The sequence below is a fragment of the Giraffa tippelskirchi genome, chromosome 6 (assembly GCF_054371585.1).
Source record: "Giraffa tippelskirchi isolate mGirTip1 chromosome 6, T2T-mGirTip1v1.2.pri, whole genome shotgun sequence".
Classification (NCBI taxonomy): Eukaryota; Metazoa; Chordata; class Mammalia; order Artiodactyla; family Giraffidae; genus Giraffa; species Giraffa tippelskirchi.
Window position 1 is genome coordinate 83,031,690 of NC_137280.1, and position 20,908 is coordinate 83,052,597.

General features: G+C 58.1%; 1 protein-coding gene across 4 annotated transcripts; it reads left to right on the forward strand.

Moving 5' to 3' along the window:
• The first annotated feature begins 82 nt into the window (after window positions 1–82).
• On the forward strand, window positions 83–18,161 carry COPE (coat protein complex I subunit epsilon). 4 transcript variants are annotated; one of them, XR_014055607.1, is made up of 10 exons: window positions 83–247; window positions 7,206–7,268; window positions 8,956–9,056; window positions 12,186–12,338; window positions 13,493–13,546; window positions 13,994–14,075; window positions 15,219–15,374; window positions 16,617–16,711; window positions 17,708–17,804; window positions 17,961–18,161. XR_014055607.1 is itself a non-coding variant. In XM_081496216.1 (10 exons), the coding sequence occupies exons 1-10, from the start codon at window positions 122–124 to the stop codon at window positions 18,006–18,008; spliced, it is 927 nt and encodes a 308-aa protein (XP_081352342.1). In that variant the 5' UTR covers window positions 83–121; the 3' UTR covers window positions 18,009–18,161. The 4 variants fall into 4 exon arrangements, 3 of the variants coding, with proteins under 3 accessions (XP_081352342.1, XP_081352345.1, XP_081352344.1); XM_081496216.1 differs by having other exon boundaries at window positions 16,617–16,685; window positions 17,730–17,804; XM_081496219.1 differs by lacking the exon at window positions 15,219–15,374 and having other exon boundaries at window positions 16,617–16,685; window positions 17,730–17,804.
• The last annotated feature ends 2,747 nt before the right edge of the window (window positions 18,162–20,908 follow it).

A 20,908-nucleotide genomic window follows, 5' to 3' on the forward strand; every position in this document is an offset into this window, starting at 1 on the left:
TCCATTGGCTCATCTCCAGGGAGGGGCCAGTAAACTACATTTTTCCGGAGTGCCCGTAGGTGGCTGCCTCCTTCCGGCCGACGTGTCTTTCAGGAAGAGGAGCGAGTGAGAGGGCAGCGACATGGCTCCTCCGGCTCCTGGTCCGGTTTCTGGCGGCTCCGGGGAGGTGGACGAGCTGTTCGACGTGAAGAACGCCTTCTACATTGGAAGTTACCAGCAGTGCATCAATGAGGCGCAGCGGGTGAAGGTGCGGCGGCTCCGGGGCTGGGAGACGCTGGGGGCGGAGACGGAAGACGCTTCCTGGTGGCCGCGGGTCGGGCTCTGATTTTAAAAACCCTATCTTTTCTCCTTGCGCTGTTTCACCTCCCCACATCTCTTCAGAGCGCGGTGAGGAATTGTCTTTGTCCCTTGACAAAACTCAAAGCAGTAACATGATAATTCTTTCTTTGACTGCTCACTCTGCGCCTTAGGAGACGTTTGAATAAGAGAGAGGTTCATGCTTCTATAGTAATAGTAACAAAGTAACAAATATAATGATACTGCTGCTGCTCCTAAGTCGCCTCAGTCGTGTCCGATTCTGTGCGACCCCATAGACGGCAGCCCACCAGGCTCCCCCGTCCCTGGGATTCTCCAGGCAAGAACACTGGAGTGGGTTGCCATTGCCTTCTCCGATAATGCTACGCTGCGATAGTATTAATAGTAATAACAATAATAGTTTTCATTTGTTTCCGCCATGCCCTCAATACCCCTAAAGTAGAGACTATTGTTTATCCTCATTTTACAGGTGAGAGAACAGGGAGGCTCAAGAGAGAAATGACTTCTCGCCTGTTACCCTACCCCACTAGCCAGGTTATTTCTCCCTAAACTTGCTCATTCATTCATTCCTCACTGATCATCTGTATGGGCCAGGCCGTGTATTTGTGCTGGGCTCAAAGCTATGACAAAATAGATAAAACTCCTATCTTCCTTGGAAGCCTCAGCTCTCAAGGGAGGCAGATAGACAATAAGAAAGTAAACAAGGTATCAGGGGCATCCCTGGTGGTCCAGCAGTTAAGACTTGGCATTTGCACTACAGGGAGCATGGTTCCGTCCCTTGTTGGGGAAGTTCTGAATGCCACGCCAAATACAAATACAAATAAATAAAATTAAGTTATTTAAAAGGGGTCAGGAAGTGGTGTGATGGAGAGTGGTGGGAGTGAGCCTGACTGTTTGAGAGCTGGAAAATGCAGCTGGAAAGGCCCAGGCAGTGAGTGGGTGACAGGAGAGGGGGTAGCCGGGACTGCTAGCAGCACTCTTTTGGGAAGGAGATGGATGATGAGCTATTGGAGATTTAAAAAAACGGTATATTTATTTTTGCTGCTCAGGCTTCTCTCTAGTTGTAGAGTGCGGGCACTACTCACCACAGGAGCTTCTCACTGCGGTGGCTTCTCTTGCTGCGGAGCACAGGTTCTAGGTTCAAGGGCTCCAGTAGTTAGGGCTTGCAGGCTCTAGAGTGCTGGCCCAGTGGTTGTGCACACGGGTTCCGTTGCTCCGAAGCGTGTGGAATCTTTCTTGATTCATCACTGGCAGGCAGACTCCCTCCCAACCACTGGACCACAGGAAATCCTGAGGATTTTTAAGAGCTGTGAATGTAACAGGGTCTTTGCCTGCCCTCATGGTCAAGTGTTCTGAAGAGAGTAAACAAGTAAAGAATCGAGTGAATAAGTAATTACAACTTGAGCCCTGCAGGGATAGGAGATAGAAAGTGCTGATCAGATATGGGGGGCGTGGAGGTGCGGGGGTGGGGGTGGGGTGGGGTGCGGCTGCTTCATGTGGGAGTGGTCAAATCAGACCAAGCTTCTGTGACTGTCATTTAACCCTGTGACCAGACCTTGAGAAGGCCCTCACTCCATAGGTTACAGTCCCAAAGGTGCTGAGGCAAGGGTGAGCTCTGTGTAGTCAAGGCCTGAGAGGCTGGGGTTGCAGAAGTGGGGCAAGCACAGTGGGGGAGATGAAGAATGAAGTGAACGGAGTGAGAGGCAGGGCCTGGAGGGGGTTGCCCAGCAAGGGTTTGGATTTTATTCTGAAGGTGTGGGAGGCCATAGGAGCACCATGCAAGGGAGTGGCAGGCGTCTTCATGGAGGCAGCCTAAGGGTTGGAGGAGTTTGGATTCTGAAGTGGAGAAGGCTTGCTTTCCCTTTTGGCCTTTGGCAGTGAACCCCATGTCCCTGAGTGTCATCTGTGGTATGGGGGGTAAAACCTCAGACTTCAGTAAGAGGTTCGGATTTGTTGAAACAGCGTTTGCATGATTGTATTAGTTTTCCATTGTCAGTGTGACAAAGGACAGCTCAAGGCAACAGATTTACTATCTTGCAGCTTCTGTAGGTCAGAAGTCCAACCCTGCTCTCACTAAGCTAAAATCAAGGTATCGGCCTAACTGTGTCCTTTCTGGAGATTCCTGGGAAGAACCACCTTCCTAACTCATTGAAATTGCTGCCTCTTGGCCAGGGGCCACCCTTAGTTCCTGGAGGCTTCTAGATGCTTCTCTCCAGCCCTCAACCTCCCACATCACCCTTCCATCTCAGAATCAACCACGGAGGGACTTTTCCGGTGGTCCAGTGGTTAAGACTCTGTGCTCCCAATGCAGGGGGCCCAGGTTCAATCCCGGCTCAGGGAACTGGATCCCACATGCTGCAATGACGATCTCCTGTGCTGCAACTAACATCTGGTGCAGCCAAATAAATTAAAAAAGAGAAAAAAAGATCCAGGCATGGGGGTTCTTGGAGTCTTGCAAATTTCCCCTTTCTCTTCATTCCTTTTGTCTAAAAGTCCTCTGCTTTTAAGGGGTTCTGTGATCAGACTGGACCCTCCCAGATAACCCAGCATGGTCTCCCCATTTTCAGGTCCATAATCTTAATCACACCGTGCAGTCCCTTTTGTGACGTAATGAAAGCTGTCCCAAGGGCTGCTGTGGACACCTCTGGGGGCCTTATTGTGCTCAGCGTCAGAGTTGTTAACATACCTCCCTGCTGGGTGGAGTAGACCACAGGAAGGTTCAGACAGGCCTGGCTGCCTCAGTTTCTGGCTCTTCAGTGTTCTCTCTGCAGCCAGGACTGAGTCACGGCACCCCTTCGAGCCTCGCTTTCCGCTCCTGTCAGACGGGAGCCATGACTTGCATCTCAGTAGGGCCCCATGAGGTTCTTCGTCATTCTCATCTATCCACCTTCTATCTTCTGTTGTGTGTGTGTTCTGTTTATGTTATAGCAATGTGTTCTTTGAGTCTTACTATGTCATACAAATTTTACCTCTCTGCTGAAGGAAGCAGCATGACCTGCTTTATGCAGAGAGCTATAGAAAGCAAAGGAAACCAGATCAGCTGTCAGATCACTGTTGTTGGAGGCAATGCTGTGGCGCAACCTCTGAGCTGGGGCCTGTGTGCCCTCTTCTGCAACATGGTAAAGATGCACTGGCACCAAACCAAGAGATCCTCCCTGACGTGGCCAGAAGAATGGGAGTCCTTTCCCTGCTGAGCCCTTTGATGTGCTTTAATTCTGGTCCACAGGCCACCTAAATCCTCTTTGGCAGCCTGTATTGGGTTAAATGGTGTCCCTGATGAGATGCGTCCACTCGGAACCTGTGAATGTGACTTATTTGGAAAAGGTCTTTGCACACTGCCAGGTGGTGCGTGGTAAAGAATCCGCCTGCCGATGCAGGAGACACGGGAGATGGGGTTCGATCCCTGGGTCAAGAAGATTCCCTGGAGGAGGAAATGGCAACCCACTCCAGTAGTCTTGCCTGGGAAATTCCGTGGACAGAGGATTCTGGCGGGCTACATCCATGGGGTCACAAAGAGTCACACACTTCTGAGCAAACATGCACGCAGCTGTAATCCAGTGAAGGAACTCTGGATGAGATCAGCCAGGATTTAGAATCGGCCCTAGACAAACCTAGACAGCATGTTGAAAAGCAGAGACATCACTTTGCCAACAAAGGACCCTATAGTGAGAGGTATGGTTTTTCTAATAGTCATGTATGGATATGAGAGTTGGGCCATAAAGAAACCTTAGTCCTGAAGAATTGATGCTTTCAAATTGTGGTGCTGGAGAAGACTCTTGAGAATCCCTTGGACTGCAAGGAAATCAAACCAGTCAATCCTCAAGGAAATCAACCCTGAATATTCATTGGAAGGACTGATGCTAAAGCTGAAACTCCAGTACTTTGGCCACCTGATGTGAAGAACCAACTCACTGGAAAAGACCCTGATGCTAGGAAAGATTGAATGCAAAAGGAGAAGGGGACAACAGAGGATGAGATGGTTGGATGGCATCATCGACTCAACGGACATGAGTTTGAGCAAAATCATGAGATAGTGAAGGATAGGGAAGCCTGGCGTGCTGCAGTACACGGGGTCACAAAGAGTCGGACATGACTTAGCAACTAAACAGCAACTAAGTCCAATGACTGGTGTCCTTCTAAGAGAAAGGCAGAGAGAGGCTTGAGGCAGACAGAAAAAGTGGAGGCAGAGGTTGGGGTGATGCAGCCGCCAGCCAAGGATGACCCAGAGCCGCCAGCAGCTGGATGAGGCAAGGGCGGATCCTTTCGGCCTGTGGAAGGGGCATAGCTCTGCTAACACCTTGATCTCGGACCTCTGGCCTCCAGAACCACAAGAGGACAAGTTTCTGTTCTGAACCCCACCCTAGGTGGTGGTTGGTTATAGTGACCTCAGACAGGCACGCCCAGTGGTGGCCCCAGGTGGAGCCCCTGGTATGTTGCGATGCTGGCACTGTCATGATGCTTGTTTCCCCTTGTCGGCCATTTCTCAAGCGCCCACAAGATGGCAGGCACCGCACAGGTGTTAAGGATGAAGCAGCTAAGAGAGCCTCCAGGAGCTGACGGTCTAGTGTGGTCGGGTGACACTGATGGCCAGTCAGAGGGTGGGATGTGGTCCCCTTCCCCAGCCCCATCCCTGGCCTCCCTGGACAGTCCCCCTGGCTCTCAGGCCTGCACCTCTGAGCTGTTTGCAGGCAGTTTGATGCCCCCCTCCCCGTGGTTGGATGTCACTGGTGGATGTGAGCCTCCGGCTTTTCTGATCTTTGAGCTCCCAGGTGGTGCTGATGGGCCGTCAGGACCAGGGACCAGGGCACTCCCTGGTGGCACTCTTCACAGTTCCTGGGGTTCCCTGGTCTGTATGCCTGTCTTCGTTCTTATGACTCCCAGAATCTCTTCTCTTTGGCTGCTTGGGAAGGTCCTGAGGTCTGCAGTGGGGTCTCAGTGACCCCACCTCGGCCATCCTGCAGGGTCAGTGGTGTGCCTGTTTGACGCAGAGGGCAGCTGAGGCGCAGAGTGGCCTCTGGTCCCCTGGTCCCTTGCAGAGCATCTCACTGTGTCCCTGCTTCAAAGATACCAAGAACCAGCATTTGTCTCTCTCTTTTTTTTTGAAGAAAATAATCTTATTTATTTTGTTTTTGGCTGCTCTGGGTCTTCGTTGCTGCGCGCAGGCTTTCTCTAGTTGCAGTGAACGGGGGTACTCGGTGTGTGGGCCTCATTGCAGCAGCTTCTCTGGAAGAGCACGGGCTCTAGAGTTCAGGCTTCAGCACTTGCGGCGCACAGGCTTAGTGACCTTGCAGCAGGTCACTAATATCCGGGATATTCCCGGATCAGGAATTGAACCCGTGTCTCCTGCATTGGCAGGTGGATTCTTTACCGCTGAGCCACCAGAGAAGCCCCTTGTCTCTTCTCTCTCTCTTTTTATACTGAAGGTGGTGTGGGGACCCCAGCTGGGTTGTCCTCACCAGTGTCCAGCTCTGAGCATCTTTTGAGAGTCAGTTCTTTAGAAGACACCGTGTTCCAAGTCCTGGCCAGATCCTGGCTGGCCACCGTGGCTGGAGCAAGCTGCCGAGACCCCGTGGCGAAGCTGGCTGAAGTCCAGCTGGGGCCAGGAGCCAGGCTTCTTGTTTGCAGTCTCCAGTGGCCTAAGAGGAGGACATGTCCGCCTCCCTCACACTCTTGGGCTGGGAAGAAGGCCTGGGCACTTGGAGTCTGGTTCTCAACCTCGGGGGAGGGTAGTCCTGGCATGCTCCCAGTGGTGGGACTCCAGGCCATTGTCCCCCAGCTCGGGCAGCTTGACAGGCCGTTCCCTCTGCTGATCCCCAGGCCCTGTGGTTTGGAGTGGTGACTCCAAGGTGGCCAGGCCCCCTTGCCGGGTCCCTTTCCTCTCCCGGCCCCCGCGCAGCCTGTCCCAGCACCCCACACCCTCTTGGCTGAGTTTCTCTGTGCCTGCCCACCCCAGGCACCTTGGGGCCTCCAGGAAGTCAGCCAGCATTCCAGGGCATGGTCCGAGGCTGTCCTCCCAAGGAAGGGCCCCTTGCCTGCCCACAGCCGCACGGGGGCCCTCTGCAGGGTGCTGCAGTGAACCCTGTATGAGCTCACCTTACGGCTGCTGCTGGGTTCTGTGCGGTGACTGGGCTGACTGAACGTGGCCCGTGGACCTCGTCCCCAAGGACACGGCTAGACCTCAACATCGCTGTGCTGAGGCAGCCAAGCTGAGCTCTCCCAGAAAGGTCCTCTGAGTGAGGCGAACCTTCGTCTCTCTTGTTTGTCACATTTAAAGAGCATTTTGAAACCAAAGTGGCATGGAAGTATCCGCTGAAGACAGTAAAGTCCCCTTTGCACATCCCATCCCTTCTCCAGCATCAGCCATCCATCTCCAGATAGCAGTCTTCCCAGGCCTGCTTTCTGGGCTTGTACAGATGTAGGCATCAGTGCACTCCCACCCCCCACCCCCACTGCAGGCATCCGTGGAGCTCCCGGATGGCCTTGGACCACCTGGACTATTGAGCTGCTGCCATTTTGGTCCGCAGCACCCCGGGGTCCTTCCTCATCGGCGTGACCAGCCCGGTGTCCCGTGGTCAGAAGTGTGGGTTCTGCCCTGGCCGCTTCTGTATGGCTGGGGCAGTTTCAGCACTGTTAGTGTCCCCGTCCCTCACCTAGCCAGATGGGGGTGACAGTCAAGCCTCCTTTGCCAGGGGGGTGTCCCAGTGGGACAGAACGGGGTGCCCAGCATGCTGCGTGCCATCTGTGGAGGCTGCTTTCCTGCGGCCGAAGGTCATAAGGCAGCAGAGAGCCAGGGCGGGGACTAGGGCCCGGACTCCTGAGAAGGCTGCCCACGCCTGGCCTCTGCTGGCCGCACGGCCCCTAGGAGTCTTGACCTGCCTTTGCTTCCACAGCCATCCAGCCCGGAGAGAGATGTGGAACGGGATGTCTTCCTGTACAGATCGTACCTGGCACAGGTAAGTGTGGGCCCTTGACCATGACTGCCAGTGCCCTGGGATAGGAGAGTCAGGAGCAGAGGGTCGGTGGGGCAGGAACCACGTAGCCAATGTGGCCACCACAGGTAGATGACCATGTCACTGAGGCCCTGCAGCACCAGGTCAGGAGACCGGTGTTGGGATTTCTTACTTTGCTTTTTTTTTTTTTAACTTAATCCGTAGATTTACTTGTTCATTGTGGTTCTGGGTTTACAGAATAACTGAACAGATGATAAAAAGAATTCCAAATCCCCACCCCCACCCCACAGGCGTTTTCTCTGATTAACAGTTTGGGTTGGTGGGGTGGTTTTGTTACAATTGATGCACCGGTATTGATCCTGTTGTTAACTAGAGCTCACAGTTTAGACGCTACAGTTACATTTTTAAAAACAGCATTTGGTGCTGTGCTTAGTCATGTCCAACTCTTTGTGACTCTGTGGACTGTAGTCCACCAGGGCTCGTCTGTCCATGGGATTTTCCAGGCAAGAGTACTAGAGTGGGAAGCCATTTCCTATTCCAAGGGATCTTCCCACCCAGGGATGGAACCCACATCTCTGGGCGTCTCCTGCATTGGCAGGCGGGTTCTTTACCTGGGTCTTCAAAAGCAGCATTCCCCTGGGACATAATACAGTGAGAGTTCATCCCCCTGTTCTAAAAACAACCCAGACTCTGCAGAGAGGATTGAACTGTGCCCTGCCGCGTTCCCACCCCAGGCCCAGAGCACAGGTGTGGCCGCCAACCTCCTGCCAGCCTTGTCCCCTTAGGCCAGCGGGCAGAGGGCAGCCCTGGGCTGCTCCGTGGTGGGCACATGGCTCCACAGGTGCCCCCACCTCACATCAGGCCTCAGGTGGCTTCCCAGGCCTGTTTGCATCTTTCCCTCTGCGGAGCATCCTAGAACTCTACTGAGGGGGCTCCCCTGTGGCTGAGGTGCTCCTCCCTGCCACCTCCCACTTCCAGGGTATGTGTGGCCCCGCCATCAGAGTAGGGTGCCCCAGTGCACTCCAGAGTCTCCTTGGATATGTTCATATATGCGTGTGTGTCTTTAAAAGATAAACACGTGTAGGGACTCTCCCGGTGGCCCAGTGGTTAAGGCTCCAGGGTTTCCAATGCAGGGGTCATGGGTTTGAACTAAGGCCCCACATTCTGCTTGACAAGGCCAAAAAAAATTTTTTTAATAAAAAAAATTAAAGGTGAACACATGTAGAAAGCAATGAACACTGAAACTACCTGGAAAGAAACAGGAAAATGGGTCCCTGATTCCGGTTTCCCTTGGCAGTGACCTCCCTGCTGGATGTCTGTGGGCGGGGTGCACGCTCTGCTTCAGAAGAAGCATGTGCCCAGATTCCCTGACCCTGGTGACCCCCTCCCCAAAGCTGCTGGGGCCCTCCCCCTGTCACTTCACCAGTGGGGGCTGTACAGTGACTGGCCAGGGTCTCCAGCTGGAGCAGCGGGCAGCGTGGCTCACGGGTGATGCTGTGCTGGCTGCCACAGTGCGCTGGAGCTGTGGTGGCTCCCATGGGCGGAGGGCATCCCTGGGAGCGGTAGGTATTGGGGCTTCACCAGGGCGATGCTGGTGCCAGGCAGCCCTTATATGTTCCCCGGGGTCTGGGACACACAAACTGCATGGGGAGGTCGGGCGGAGCTGATGGCATTCCTGTCCTGCCCATAGAGGAAGTACGGCGTGGTCCTGGATGAGATCAAGCCCTCCTCCGCCCCCGAACTGCAGGCCGTGCGCATGTTTGCTGAATACCTGGCCAGCGACAGCCGGCGGTGAGGTTGGGGAGGGGCTGGGGCACCATGGACGGGCCTGGCTGGGCAGGGGTTGTCTGGTCGACATCCCTCCTATGTCCTCTCACCTCTCTGAGCCTTGGTTCCCCTCACCCACACAGTGGGGGCAGTGAGGGGCCCTGCTTCAAAGAGGTCTCTGAGGGGGTGGGGGACCAGAGATGGGGACTTGTGTACAGATGCCTAAGGGCTGCGGGAGCCTCCTTGCCCAGAGACCTTCCCCTGGGACACATGGCGGGGACCCTGCTGCCCCCCTTCCAGCCATCGCTACTCACCTGTGTTGCACGGGAGGCACTGGCGGCTGCACCACCTGTCACTCATCTCTGTCCATACGGGGTGGGAGGGTGGACACCAAGTCCTCTGAGCTGGCTGTCTACCTCGTGCCGCAGATCAGCAGTCATCAGACTCCCTTAGGCAGTGGCCGGGAGAGGTCAGGGTCAGGGCTGTAGGGATCCGGAAGCACTGGGTCTTCCAGGACCAGGCCTCCCTGTTCTCTGCTGCCCGGGGTGGGGTCTGAGACTACTCACGGCCCAGCCCCGCTTGCTTCAAGTGGTTCCTGCTCAGGCAGGTCTTGGGCTGGGATGCTCACCCAGGTGCCTGTGAGCTCAGCCTCTGGCTGGGAGCTGTGTGGCCCTGCCTCACCTGTGCGTGGAGCACCAGCCTCACCCAGCAGGCCCTGCGGCCCCTCTGCACCTTGGTTGCTCCCACCCCCAGGAATGGACTGGTCACAAAGCCCCCTGGGATTTCAGAGGTAAAACAGTTCCCAGAGGGTGGCTGGGATAGAAGGCTGGGGCAGCACAGCCCATGACAGGGAGAGGCTCTGCTCTGCGAGCCGACCCCCGCCTGCCCGTCCCAGCTCCAGGACCTTCTCTCATGGCACTGTGATGCCTCAGTGGGCTCTCAGGGGGGTCCTCTCCTGAACTCTGCCCCGTGGAACTTATTAGACCAGGATGTGGTCATGACCTCATTGATACTATGCTTCCCTCATGGGCTGCTGCAGCCATCTATGGGTCCCAAGTGTGGATATCTCCTGTGACCCCCACTTCTGCTCCTCATGGAGGGCAGCACCCCATGCACAACCTCCTTTGATCTGGCTCCTTGGTCCACAGAGACCTGAGGGGTTTCTTCAAAGAGGCTTAAGCAGTGGCAGCTGAATGGGGACCCCCAAAACCTGTGAACCTCATTGGAAATGGTGTCTCTGCAGATGTAAGTGGTTAAGGAGCTTGAGCTCATCTTGGATGTAAGGTGGGCCCTCAATCCAGTGACGGGCGTCTTCAGAAGAGATGGGAGAGAAGGCACAGACACGGGGACCACCTGAAGGCGCAGGCAGAGATCTGGATAAAACGAGACACAAGCCAAGGACTGCTACAGCTCCGAGAGCTGGGAGAGAGACCCAGGACACATTGTCCCCTAGATCCCTGCAGAAGAAACCAGTCCTGCCAACACCTTAAAAAAAAAATTATTTGGTTGCACTGAGTCTCAGTTGCCATGCACAAGATCTTTGATCTTCACTGCAGCATCTTTAGTTGTGGCATGCGAAATCGTAGTTGTGGTACTTGGGGTCCAGTTCCCTGATCAGGGACTGAACCAGGGCCCCCTGCATTGGGGGCATAGAGTTTTAGCCACTGGACCACAGGGAAGTCCCCTCCCAACACCTTGATTTCAGACTGCTGGCTTCTAGAACTGTGAGAGAATACATCCCTGTTGTTTCACTCCTTCCTGGTACCTGGTGCTTTGTGATGGCCCCCGGACAGTTAAGACAGGCACCCTCTCTTCACCTCACCAGCCTGGGTGATGAACCCCATCCTCCTTTCGGAAGGGGAAGGAGCTCCAGGACTGCTGCAAATGTTACAGAACAGAACTACAGGAAGCCCAGGGCATGGAGCCAGTGCTCAGAAAAGCAGAGCTGCTCACGGTGCATCCATCCTGACGGTGCAGACTGCCACCCCACGCAGACTGCCTGGCAAGCAGGTGGAGAATGCGCCAGAGCCCACGGGATAACCACAGCACGTTCCGGTAACAGCGTACGACACCGACGTCGCGAGGACAAGAGCAGGCAGCGTGTTCACTGTCTGTGCCGGGAAGCAGACAGGAAGCTTTGTGAGGTGGCCTTGGGGCGGCTGCTCATGCCAGCCCCATGGCATGCCTGTGCACAGTCCTGCCACGTGCACATTGGGGAACAGACTCAGGTGTGAAGTCATTTGTCCGTCAAGCACCTCTCTGGTGGGTGCGGAGAGGGTGACAGACACGTCCCTGGCCTCCAGGGGCCCTGGGGTACACAAACACTTGGTCACCACCCCCCAGCAACCTACATGAGATGTAGGCATTTGTTGAGATGGTGTTGGTCCCGAGCCACAGCGATTGTCTGGGCCCTCGTCTCCCTTCTCTCATTAATTGCTCAGCAGCCCTTTGAAACAAAAGTCACAACTCCTCGTTTCAGTTAAGCAGTTAATTTCTGGTGTAATGTGACATGTGGGTGCGCCCAGCTGGTCCTCAGGCCAGCCTGGACTCCAGCCTGGTGCCAGCACCCAGGCCCCAGCCCAACACACCACCCACCTGTCGGAAGCAGTCAGGCTTGGGAGCCAGGGACAGCCACCTTGGCCGTGGGGTGTCCTCCTGCATAGCCGCCCTCAGGACCCAGGCCCGATGCTGACCGAGGTAGTTCTGGACCCTCTGCAGAGACCACCAGCCTCCTGGGAAAGTTGGTGGCGTCATGAGGATGAGGTCCACCTGTGCAGCCTCGTGTCCCTGCAATGGGAGGTGCCTCCGGCAAAGCCAGCCCACCCCTCTGCATTGGGGTGGTATGGACACCTCAGCCCTCGAGCACTAAGGCCGGGGTAGCGCAGGGCCTGGGTGGTCATCTGCAGGCAGAGCCGGGCACGACCGTTCCTGTACCGCATCTCCCCATGAGGCCTGGCGCACCTGACCCCACTTCTGGCCTCGGTTTCCCTGTTTGTGTGAAGGCTGAGAAGTGCCTGATGAGGTGGGGAGACCAGCACCCAGAGGGCTTGGCACAGACAGCTGGGCCCACCTTGCCCACTGCTGCTCTGTGCCTGTGGGGGCTGAGGCCACTTCCTGCCCCTGCCTCGGGCCATGAGCAGCTGTGTCTCACAGGGATGCAATCGTGGCTGAGCTGGACCGGGAGATGAGCCGGAGCGTGGATGTGACCAACACCACCTTCTTGCTCATGGCTGCCTCCATCTACTTCTACGACCAGAACCCAGACGCAGCCCTGCGCACCCTTCACCAGGGGGACAGCCTAGAGTGGTGAGTGGCCGTCCTACACAGCGGTTTGGAGAGGGATGTGCTGTGTGAGTGGCCCTTCTGCTGTCCAGGCAGCTCAGAGCCTCATCGGCCGTTGTCATAGGAACGGCGAGGGGGGCTGCTCTGAAAGTGGACCTGGGGTGGGGTGCAGGCCTCTCGTTCTGGCTCCAGCCCTTGTTCCCAGTCCCAGAGACACTCTTTTCCGCACGGCTGGGCTGCTGCTCTGAGGACATGGCACCCTCAGCTGAAAACCCTCTGTTCCCAGCAGCAGAGCTGAAAGCAGCTTTGTCTCTGCCCGAGGCCTCTGTGCCCTCCCTTCCTCCATGAAGCCTTGTGTTCCTCTTCCCAGGGCCCTGGCCTGTCCACCTCTTCCTTGGGCCCCCACCGACCCTCCCCTGAGGCCGGCCTGTGGGCACTCCAGGCCTGGGCGCTGGAGCCCCATGCGGCCTGTAGTTGGCTTCACCGCCACCCCAGGAGGCGGCCCTGGGCTGTGCTGTGACCCTTGCCCTGCGGCCAGGGCTCCACAAGAGCTCTGGTTTCTGCCTTCCCGTGGTTAGTCTTCTTTCTCCTCCCATTTATATCCCATCTCAATCCAGAAGGGGGTTTGCAGTAGGCCTGGTACATGGCAGAGGTGGCAGTGGATCCACAAATGTTTCTCGTGCCCCTCCCCAGGCTCTTCTAGGTGCTGGGTCACGTTCTGGCGGGAAAGCTCTGGAACAAGAGGCCACATTAGTGATCAGCAGTCCCAACTGTTTAGGCCTGAGGGGGTGGTGGGTGTGGGCGCTGAAGGCAAGGAGCGCGTGCTTCCCTGCAGCACTTCATCTGGGACTGTGTTTGGAAAGAGGAAGCGGGTGCAAACCTGGTGGCTGGCCATGGGGTGGGCAGGGAGCGGGCCACAGGCCTGGTGACCCCGTGGATCTCTCGGCCTGATCCTGCTCAATGGAGGCACAGGGCCTGGGAAGCGATGGGGCAAGTAGTGCCCACAGAGTTTGATTCTACTGGGCCGATGGTCAGCCTCGGTTTTCCCGTCTGCAAAGAGGGACTGGTGGCCCAAACACTAACAGGAGGTTTCAGGAAGGTGGTGCTTACACAGAGTGAGCTCCCAGTGGGAGGGTACAGTGGGGCGAGGGTTCATGGACCACATACCTTTCCCGCAGCATGGCCATGACAGTGCAGATCCTGCTGAAGCTTGACCGCCTGGACCTCGCCCGGTAAGCCCCTCCCCACCTGGGGCTGCTGGGCGATGGCCTGTGCCTGAGGAGTGGGAGGGGAGGGTATCTTAGCAAAGGCCAGGCTGCTGGGACCCTGAGTTCTCCAGAAACCGGGCCTCTGTCTTCAGTGGGGACCACCCCGAGCATGCCCCCTGGCTCAGATCATCAGCAACACGAATGTTCCTCCCATGTAGTGCATTCTGGTCCACTGGGGTGACGACACCCCTGCTTACCTTCCCTTCCCTGTGCGGTGCGGCCTGTGCCCCAGCTTCCTTCTGTGAGGCTGGCAGTGGGGCCTGGTCTGCAGGCTGGGGGCAGGCTTCGGGAGTGTGCGGCCGCAGTGGGGTGGGGGGGGCATGCCATGGCCTCATAAGCAAGGAACTTGGGCACGGGTGGGGGACAGCGACTGGGCCCTGCAGCCACTGGGCACCTCTCCTCCGCCCCCAGGAAGGAGCTGAAGAAGATGCAAGACCAGGATGAGGATGCCACGCTCACCCAGCTGGCCACCGCCTGGGCCAGCCTGGCTGCGGTGAGCCTCTGCCCAGCCTGGACAGGAGCGCGAGGGCAGGAACACCCGGGCACCCCGAGGTGGAGGCGACCCCCTGCGCCTAGCCTGGGCTGCTCCTGTGGGGAGGGTGCAACTGGGCTTCAACAGACACCCCGGGCCTCGAGCTTTCTTGGGGGCCAGGTCACCGGAAGAGCCCCAGCACGTTTTCCCCGTTACTCAGCCTTGACCCCTCTGGCTTCCTGTAGCCCAATAGCTTGGCCAGAGCCAGGGTGCACTGACTGGGGGGCTCCGAACCAGGCTCAGCGTGCCTCTCCCTGCACACACTCCCGCCCCCCAGCCTGGGTGCAGGGAGCCAGCCAGCCAGCCTGGCAGCTCATCCTCCTCTGGGGCCTGGCCCCAGGCGCGGCTGCTGCTCAGCTTGGTCTCCAGGCTCCTGGCACAGAGCTGGGGCCCTAGTCCCCCCTCGCACTCCCTCCTCGAGCCCAGCCACCCTGCCCCCACATGCCTGGGCACCCCTCTCCTGGCAGCAGCCCCATTTCTGTCTTGGGCTTTTGACTTCCTTTCTCTGTTTTTAAACGTGTTTAAAACGTGTTCCTCGTCTGCATGCATCTGCACATTGTTTTGCATGGCTGAGGCCTCACCCCGTAGGATCCATTCAGTGTAGGGGACACACCCTAACAGTCCTCTCTGGTAGTCTTGCATTTGTTCACAAGTGCATCTTCGTGTCAGGCTCCCCTGCCAGCGTGACACTGTGTCTGTACCAGGCAGACAGAACCTGCTATTCAGAATGTGGTCGGGCGGGCTCAGGGCCGCCCTCAGGTACTGGGTCCATGGGCTCAGGACCGACCATGGAGCAGAGGCTGGTGGGCCTTGTGTTCCAGCTCAGACCTTGGCCCAGCTGCCTGTGCGTTGATTCCTCCTCCTCGAAGCCGAGCCTTTCAAGTCCGTAAACTGAGGGCTTGGGGGAGCCGGGTTTGAGGGGTCTGCGCACTGCCTTGGCCCCTTCACAGCACAGGCTGCTAAGGGCCTCTGTGGGGAAGGGGGAGGCGTCCCCAGGGTGCCTGCCCTGGACCGGCTGCCCTGAGATCCCTCCAGGAGGAAGCAGGCTGGGGCAGGGCAGGGCAGCAGAGTGACAAGGCAGTGACGTCCCAACTGTCCCCGCAGGGAGGTGAGAAGCTCCAGGACGCCTACTACATCTTCCAGGAGATGGCCGACAAGTGCTCCCCGACCCTGCTGCTGCTCAACGGGCAGGCAGCCTGCCACATGGCCCAGGGCCGCTGGGAGGCCGCTGAGGGCGTGCTGCAGGAGGCACTGGACAAGGTATGGGCAGGCCCAGCCCCACCCCAAGAACAGGTGCGGCAGGGACCCCACGGCCTGCGTGCTGGCCAGGTGGGGATTCTCATGCTGACTCAGCTAAAAATCGGGATTGCGAACCACAATCCTCATTGTGACTTCTCTTGAAAATGGGAGGATCCCGTCAGCCCAGGCCTGAGCTAAGCAGACACACGCCCCGTCCCCTCCTCACTGATGCTGCCGCTGCCTGGCCTAGGATCTTTCAGGGTAACGATCCCTCACCTGCATCTGTGCCTGAGAGAGACCCCTACTGTTTGCTGCTGGGGAGTGAGCAGACCACACACGGACGTGTCGCCTGTGCCCCTCCTCGCTGAGCAGAGGGCCTGAGTGTGCCGCCTGCCGGGGGCTGGGGCTGCCACAGTGGCCTGCCTTCTGACCAACAGCTGAAACAATTTTTGATATAATGAGAAACTGACCCCAGTGGGCAGCCCTCTCCCTCTTCATCTCTGCAAGGGCCCAAGCTGTCATCAGCAGGTTGTTGGCCAAAGGGACAGGCCGAAGGGTGGTGGTGGGGTCATCAGGCTGCGTGTGTGGAGCTGTGCCCTGTGCCGGCGGGGAGAATCCGGGCCTCTGCTGAGAAGGGCGGCGTGGAGTGGAGCCCCGTCTGTGCAGGAGGCCAGGGCCCACGAGGCCCCTTGAGCCTGTGACACCCCAAGTGGCATGTCCCTGCCTCGCCCCCCATCAGGACCTTCTGGCTTGGGTTCCCAGCCAAGGCAGCAGCTGGGCCCGTTCCCAGGATCCCTCGGGCTTCAGCGCCCAGTGTGGGCGGGTGAGGTGAGGTCAGCTGCTTGGAGGTTCTGGTAATTTCCTGCAGTTTCCTGTCAAGTCCCCTGGGGAGTGGGCGGGCTCTACCCTACGGTCCCAGGCCTCACGGCTGCAGCAGGAGGACCAGCTCGCTGGGTTGTTACATGTTGAGGCTGCCTTGGCCTAGACTCTTTTTAAGATTTGTGATAAATGAATATGCCCCTTGGAAACTGCAGCAGGTGGAGTCTCCGTGTCAGTCTGGCCTGTACAGGAAGCAGCAAGCTCCTGGGGAAGGCAGCTGGTGTGGGGAGGCAGAAGGGAAGGCTCCGAGGTCACCACCTGGCCAAGCATGTAGTCACAGGGCGCACTGCATCTCTTAGCCCCAGCCCTGTTTGAGTTGGGGGTGAGCGGGCCAAATCCAGTGGCCTGGAGAAGCTGACCCTGCCTGTCTCCTTGTTTTGCCAGGACAGTGGCCACCCTGAGACTCTGATCAACCTCATCGTCCTGTCCCAGCACCTGGGCAAGCCTCCTGAGGTAGGACCCTCCCCGCCCCCACCCAGGTGCAGCAGGGTTTTCCGGCCCTCACGGTGCCAGCCTGGGGTGGGCAGGGGTCTCTGGCGAGGCCCCAGCTCCACAGGGAGCTCAAGGCCACAGGGTCTGAACTTCAAGGCTAGCGTAGGGTTGGGGCAGAAACCTGCTCCCCATGAGTGGATGTGTCTGCCCATTGACCCTGGGAAGTTGGTGATACAGGCACCCCCCCAGGGCCCCCACCCTGCCCGGAGCTCTGTGAGTCCTCTGGACACGTGAGCTGAGGCTCAGGGCTCCCAGGGTGGGAGCCAGCCTATGTCACCTCACAGTCAGAAGCAGGCAACAGGACGGAGAAACGGGGCCCAGAGGAGCCATCCTGGTGAGCCTGTCTCGTCTGGGGGTCCAGGGGGCAGATGTAGGAGCACTGCCCCATTAGGTGCCTGGCCCAAGCAGCCAGGGACCCGCCACCCCAGGGCTTCATGGGTGCCTGTCCCCAATGCTTATAGAAGGGCCCCCTGGCAGCCTCAGGGCTGGGGTGGTGTGGGACAGATAGGACAGCCCCCCCACTCAGCACAGAAACACCTCCAGACTACCAGTTGGGAAGAAGCAGAGCCACACAGACGCCCACAGCCGCATATGTCAGGGCTGGGCCAGGCGGGTAGGGCCAGGCTGGGCGCGAGGCTCTGTCTTGGCCCCAGTCGCATCCCCAGGCCTCTGAGGTGTCTCCATACAGTGTGCCCAGAACAAGCCCATCTCCTTTCCCAGCCCCATCCCCCGACCGGCCATCCACTCCGTCTGGCCCCCTGCCTCTCCCCACCCGAACTTGGTGCATCCCTTCAATCATGTGCCAAGTACAGGCTCCTGGCCCCGCCCCCCAGGGTCCCCTCTAATTCAGCGTGATTCCAGGGTGTGGGGTGATGGAAAAACTGTAGGGAAACCAGAGCTCTTGCCTGGGTCTGGCTGGGTGGCCCTTGTTTCATCCCATTCTGCTTTCCAGGTCAGAGCCAACGTGGGGTCCCCATATTTAGCTAACCTTGCCTCCTCCCACAGGTGACAAACCGCTACCTGTCCCAGCTGAAGGACGCCCACAGGTCCCACCCCTTCATCAAGGAGTACCAGGCCAAGGTGAGCACTTGCAGGTGGCCCAGCTCTGTGCCCCAGATCCCGCAGGCTCTACTAGGCAAGGGGGGGATCTCGGGGCCTGGCTCACAGGTTCTCCTGTTTCTCTCTCTCTCTGCCCTTCCCCCGCCCCTGCCCCTGCACCCCCAATTCACACTGAAGGAGAACGACTTTGACCGGCTGGTGCTGCAGTACAGCCCCAGTGCCTGAGGCCTGCCCCAGACGCACTTCCGGAGGAGCCGTGGGAATGAGAGGCTGCCCTCTCCGCCGGGCACTTGCCCTTTGGCTAGAAGCACAGCCTGGAAGCCCAGCCCAGCCCGCTGTTTTTCAATAAATGTCTCCATTCCAGGAATCCCCACCCAATCCGTGTTTGCTCCAGCCACTTTGATGGGGCAGATGGGAGGGACCCCTGGTGACCAAACAGCTACCCTCACACCCAGTTGGCATCCAGGGAAACTGAGGCACAGGGAGGTCACAGCTATCACAAGGGGTACCAGGATTTAAACCAGCACCCCTGGAGGGTCTGGAGGTGGTGAGGGTGCCAGAAGTACTCAGGCCTCAGCTCAGTTAAGAGGGGAGGAGGCGTGCCGGGTCCTCACAGGAGTAAACATCACCCTACCGCACCAGCCCCTGCTCCTTGCTGCCCTGTGGTGAGTCATGATCGGGGGTGTGGGGGCCAGAGCACCGCTGTGGCCGAAGCACTGAGCTCCCTGCCCAGAAGGATGAGTGCATAGTGAGCGCCCCTTGATAAGTAGAAGCTGAACAACAGCGAGGGGCGAGTGGCCAGGGCCTCTGGGATGAGGTCACCGTGAGCTGTGTCCACCTGAACAAGAAGGATCAGTCAGCCCAGGTTCTAGAAGGTTGAGTCTCCTGGGCAGAAAGAACAGCCTGTGCAAAGATCCTGGGGCCGCACTAGAGTCAACAAGCCACATGGGGCTTTGCCTCTGGGCCCTTGCCTGGGGAGGGAAAGAAAAAAGATACTTGGCTTCCCCGAACCCGACCTCATCTGCCTCAGAGGTGGCCTTTGACTGCCAAGACAGGACAGAGAGCAGGGGACCCCTGGCCCGTCCCTGCCAGGTCAGCAGGGGATTGAGGTGGCAGAGGCCTTCCAGGGCAGGGGCAGTGGTGTGTACGAGGAGGAGGGCTGGGGTAAGCTCCCTGGGGGAGAGGAGGCCTGCCCTTTCAGGAAGAGCAGAGTGCAAGTCCCTTTCTCAGGACCTCAGCAGCCCCCCTCGGAGCCCTTGGTGCCTGGGAGCTCTGGTTCCCAGCTGCTAGCACCAGGAGGCGCTTTCTGTTTCTACTCTGCACCCACCCATTGGCAGCCTCCTATCTGGGCCGTGCCAAAATGAAACTTGAGGTTGGACTTGGGCTGATGTGTGGGGGCACCTCTCCCATTACTGATGGGTACCATAGTGACCAGATAGTGCCTGGGGGGAGGGGGCAGAGATGGGTAAGATTGGGACGGTACAGGGCTGCTGGACTGGACTTACAGAGGCATGTCCAGCAGCCTGGGACCCCTTAGCTCCCCTCAGCTTGCCAGGCTGTCTATGGAATTGGGTATCTTTAACAGACAGAATCCTTGCCCACACGGAGAGCACATTAAAAAATACTGAGTAGGAGGCAGAGCAGGACAGATGGTGACACATGCCAAGGAGAAGACTGATAAGGGCAGGGGGATCAGGGAGGTGCAACGACCAGGTGACATTGCAGGTAAAGCCTGAAGTTGGGGAAAGAAGAGCCCTGCCAATACCAGAGGAAACAGCCAGTGCAAGGGTCCTGAGGCAGAACTGCTTGCTGTTGGAGAGCTACCTCCAGCTATAAGGCCAGTGCAGCTGGAATGGAAGGAGCAAGGTGAAGAGAGGAGGCCATGAGGGTGGGTTATGAGTCACAGTGAGAAGGTGGGCTTTTACTCTGGGTGATGGGAGCCATGGAAGGCTTTGAGCAGAGGAGGAGCAGGTAGGTTTCCTCTGGCCTCTGTGTGGGGTAAGGAGGAGGCACAAGGGTGGCCGAGGGTTGAATAAAGCTGTACAGATGGAGACTTGACTGGATTCTGGAAATGTCTGAAGGTGGAGTGAATTGGATGTGCTGGAAGACTAGGGGTCGGGACAGGCAGTAAGGGAAGAGAAGAGGGATGAGGGTCCTCTTGACCCCTCTCTTCCATTTTCACTTGTTTGCTTGAAGGCCAGGTCAGGCTAGTGGCTGTATGGAACCCAGCTGGGCTCCTGCAGGGCACACGCTGATTCCTTAACTCTGCACCTTGAAAGGTGGTGGGAGGACTCCTAGGTGGGGGGAAGGGAGGGACACAGGTGTACAAGAATCCCGGGGGCTGGAGTGAAGGCTATCAGTGGCAGGAGAGATGATGTCCCCAAGAGGTGACCTTTGGTGATGGCCTTTGGGGCCTTTGGACACAGGGCCTGGTGGGTGGGTAATGGAAGATCACCAAGGGTGGTCCCAATGAAGCAGTGGTCTGGATTCAACCCAAGTTGCCCCCTCACACCTGGGGCACCCACATCCTTGGCCTCCCTGAAGGTCTGTTAAGCTGCTGGAGAGTGGCCTGCTGGGTCCTCAGGGGCACGGAGAGCAGCAGGTGGCCCTCAGGCCGGGGAGTGGTGAGGTGTGAGTGTGGGACAGGGCAACAGAGACAAGCTGGAGGGCCTGGGAAAGGGAACCGCGGGTCCCGGGCGCGGCCTGCTGGTGCTCGCTGTGCCCATGTCGAGAACAGAGCCTGGTGGGGTGAAGGGGCGCAGGGTGAGCAAGGGCATGCAAGCGGGGACGAGGGGTGGGGGCACGGGGCCGCTCCGGTCCTCCTTGGGTTCAGGCCTGGCGGGCGGCAGGCAAGATACCCGCTCCATCTCTGCCCCGCCCTCCCGCGCCTGGGTTTCCTCCCCTGGAAAAGGAGCCCGAGCGCTGGCCGGCCTCCAGGACGCGGCGCGACAACGCCGTGACTTGTACACCCGAGGTCGACGCCGCCGCTGCCTCCGAGGGACCCAGCTACCGCGCGCCCCGAAATCGTAAACGCCGCGCCCAGTTACTGCGGGGCGGTGCTAGCGCCGGTCCCGCCCCTCCGTCCCAAGAACTCCCGCCAGCGCGCCCCCCGCCCCAACTGCAGC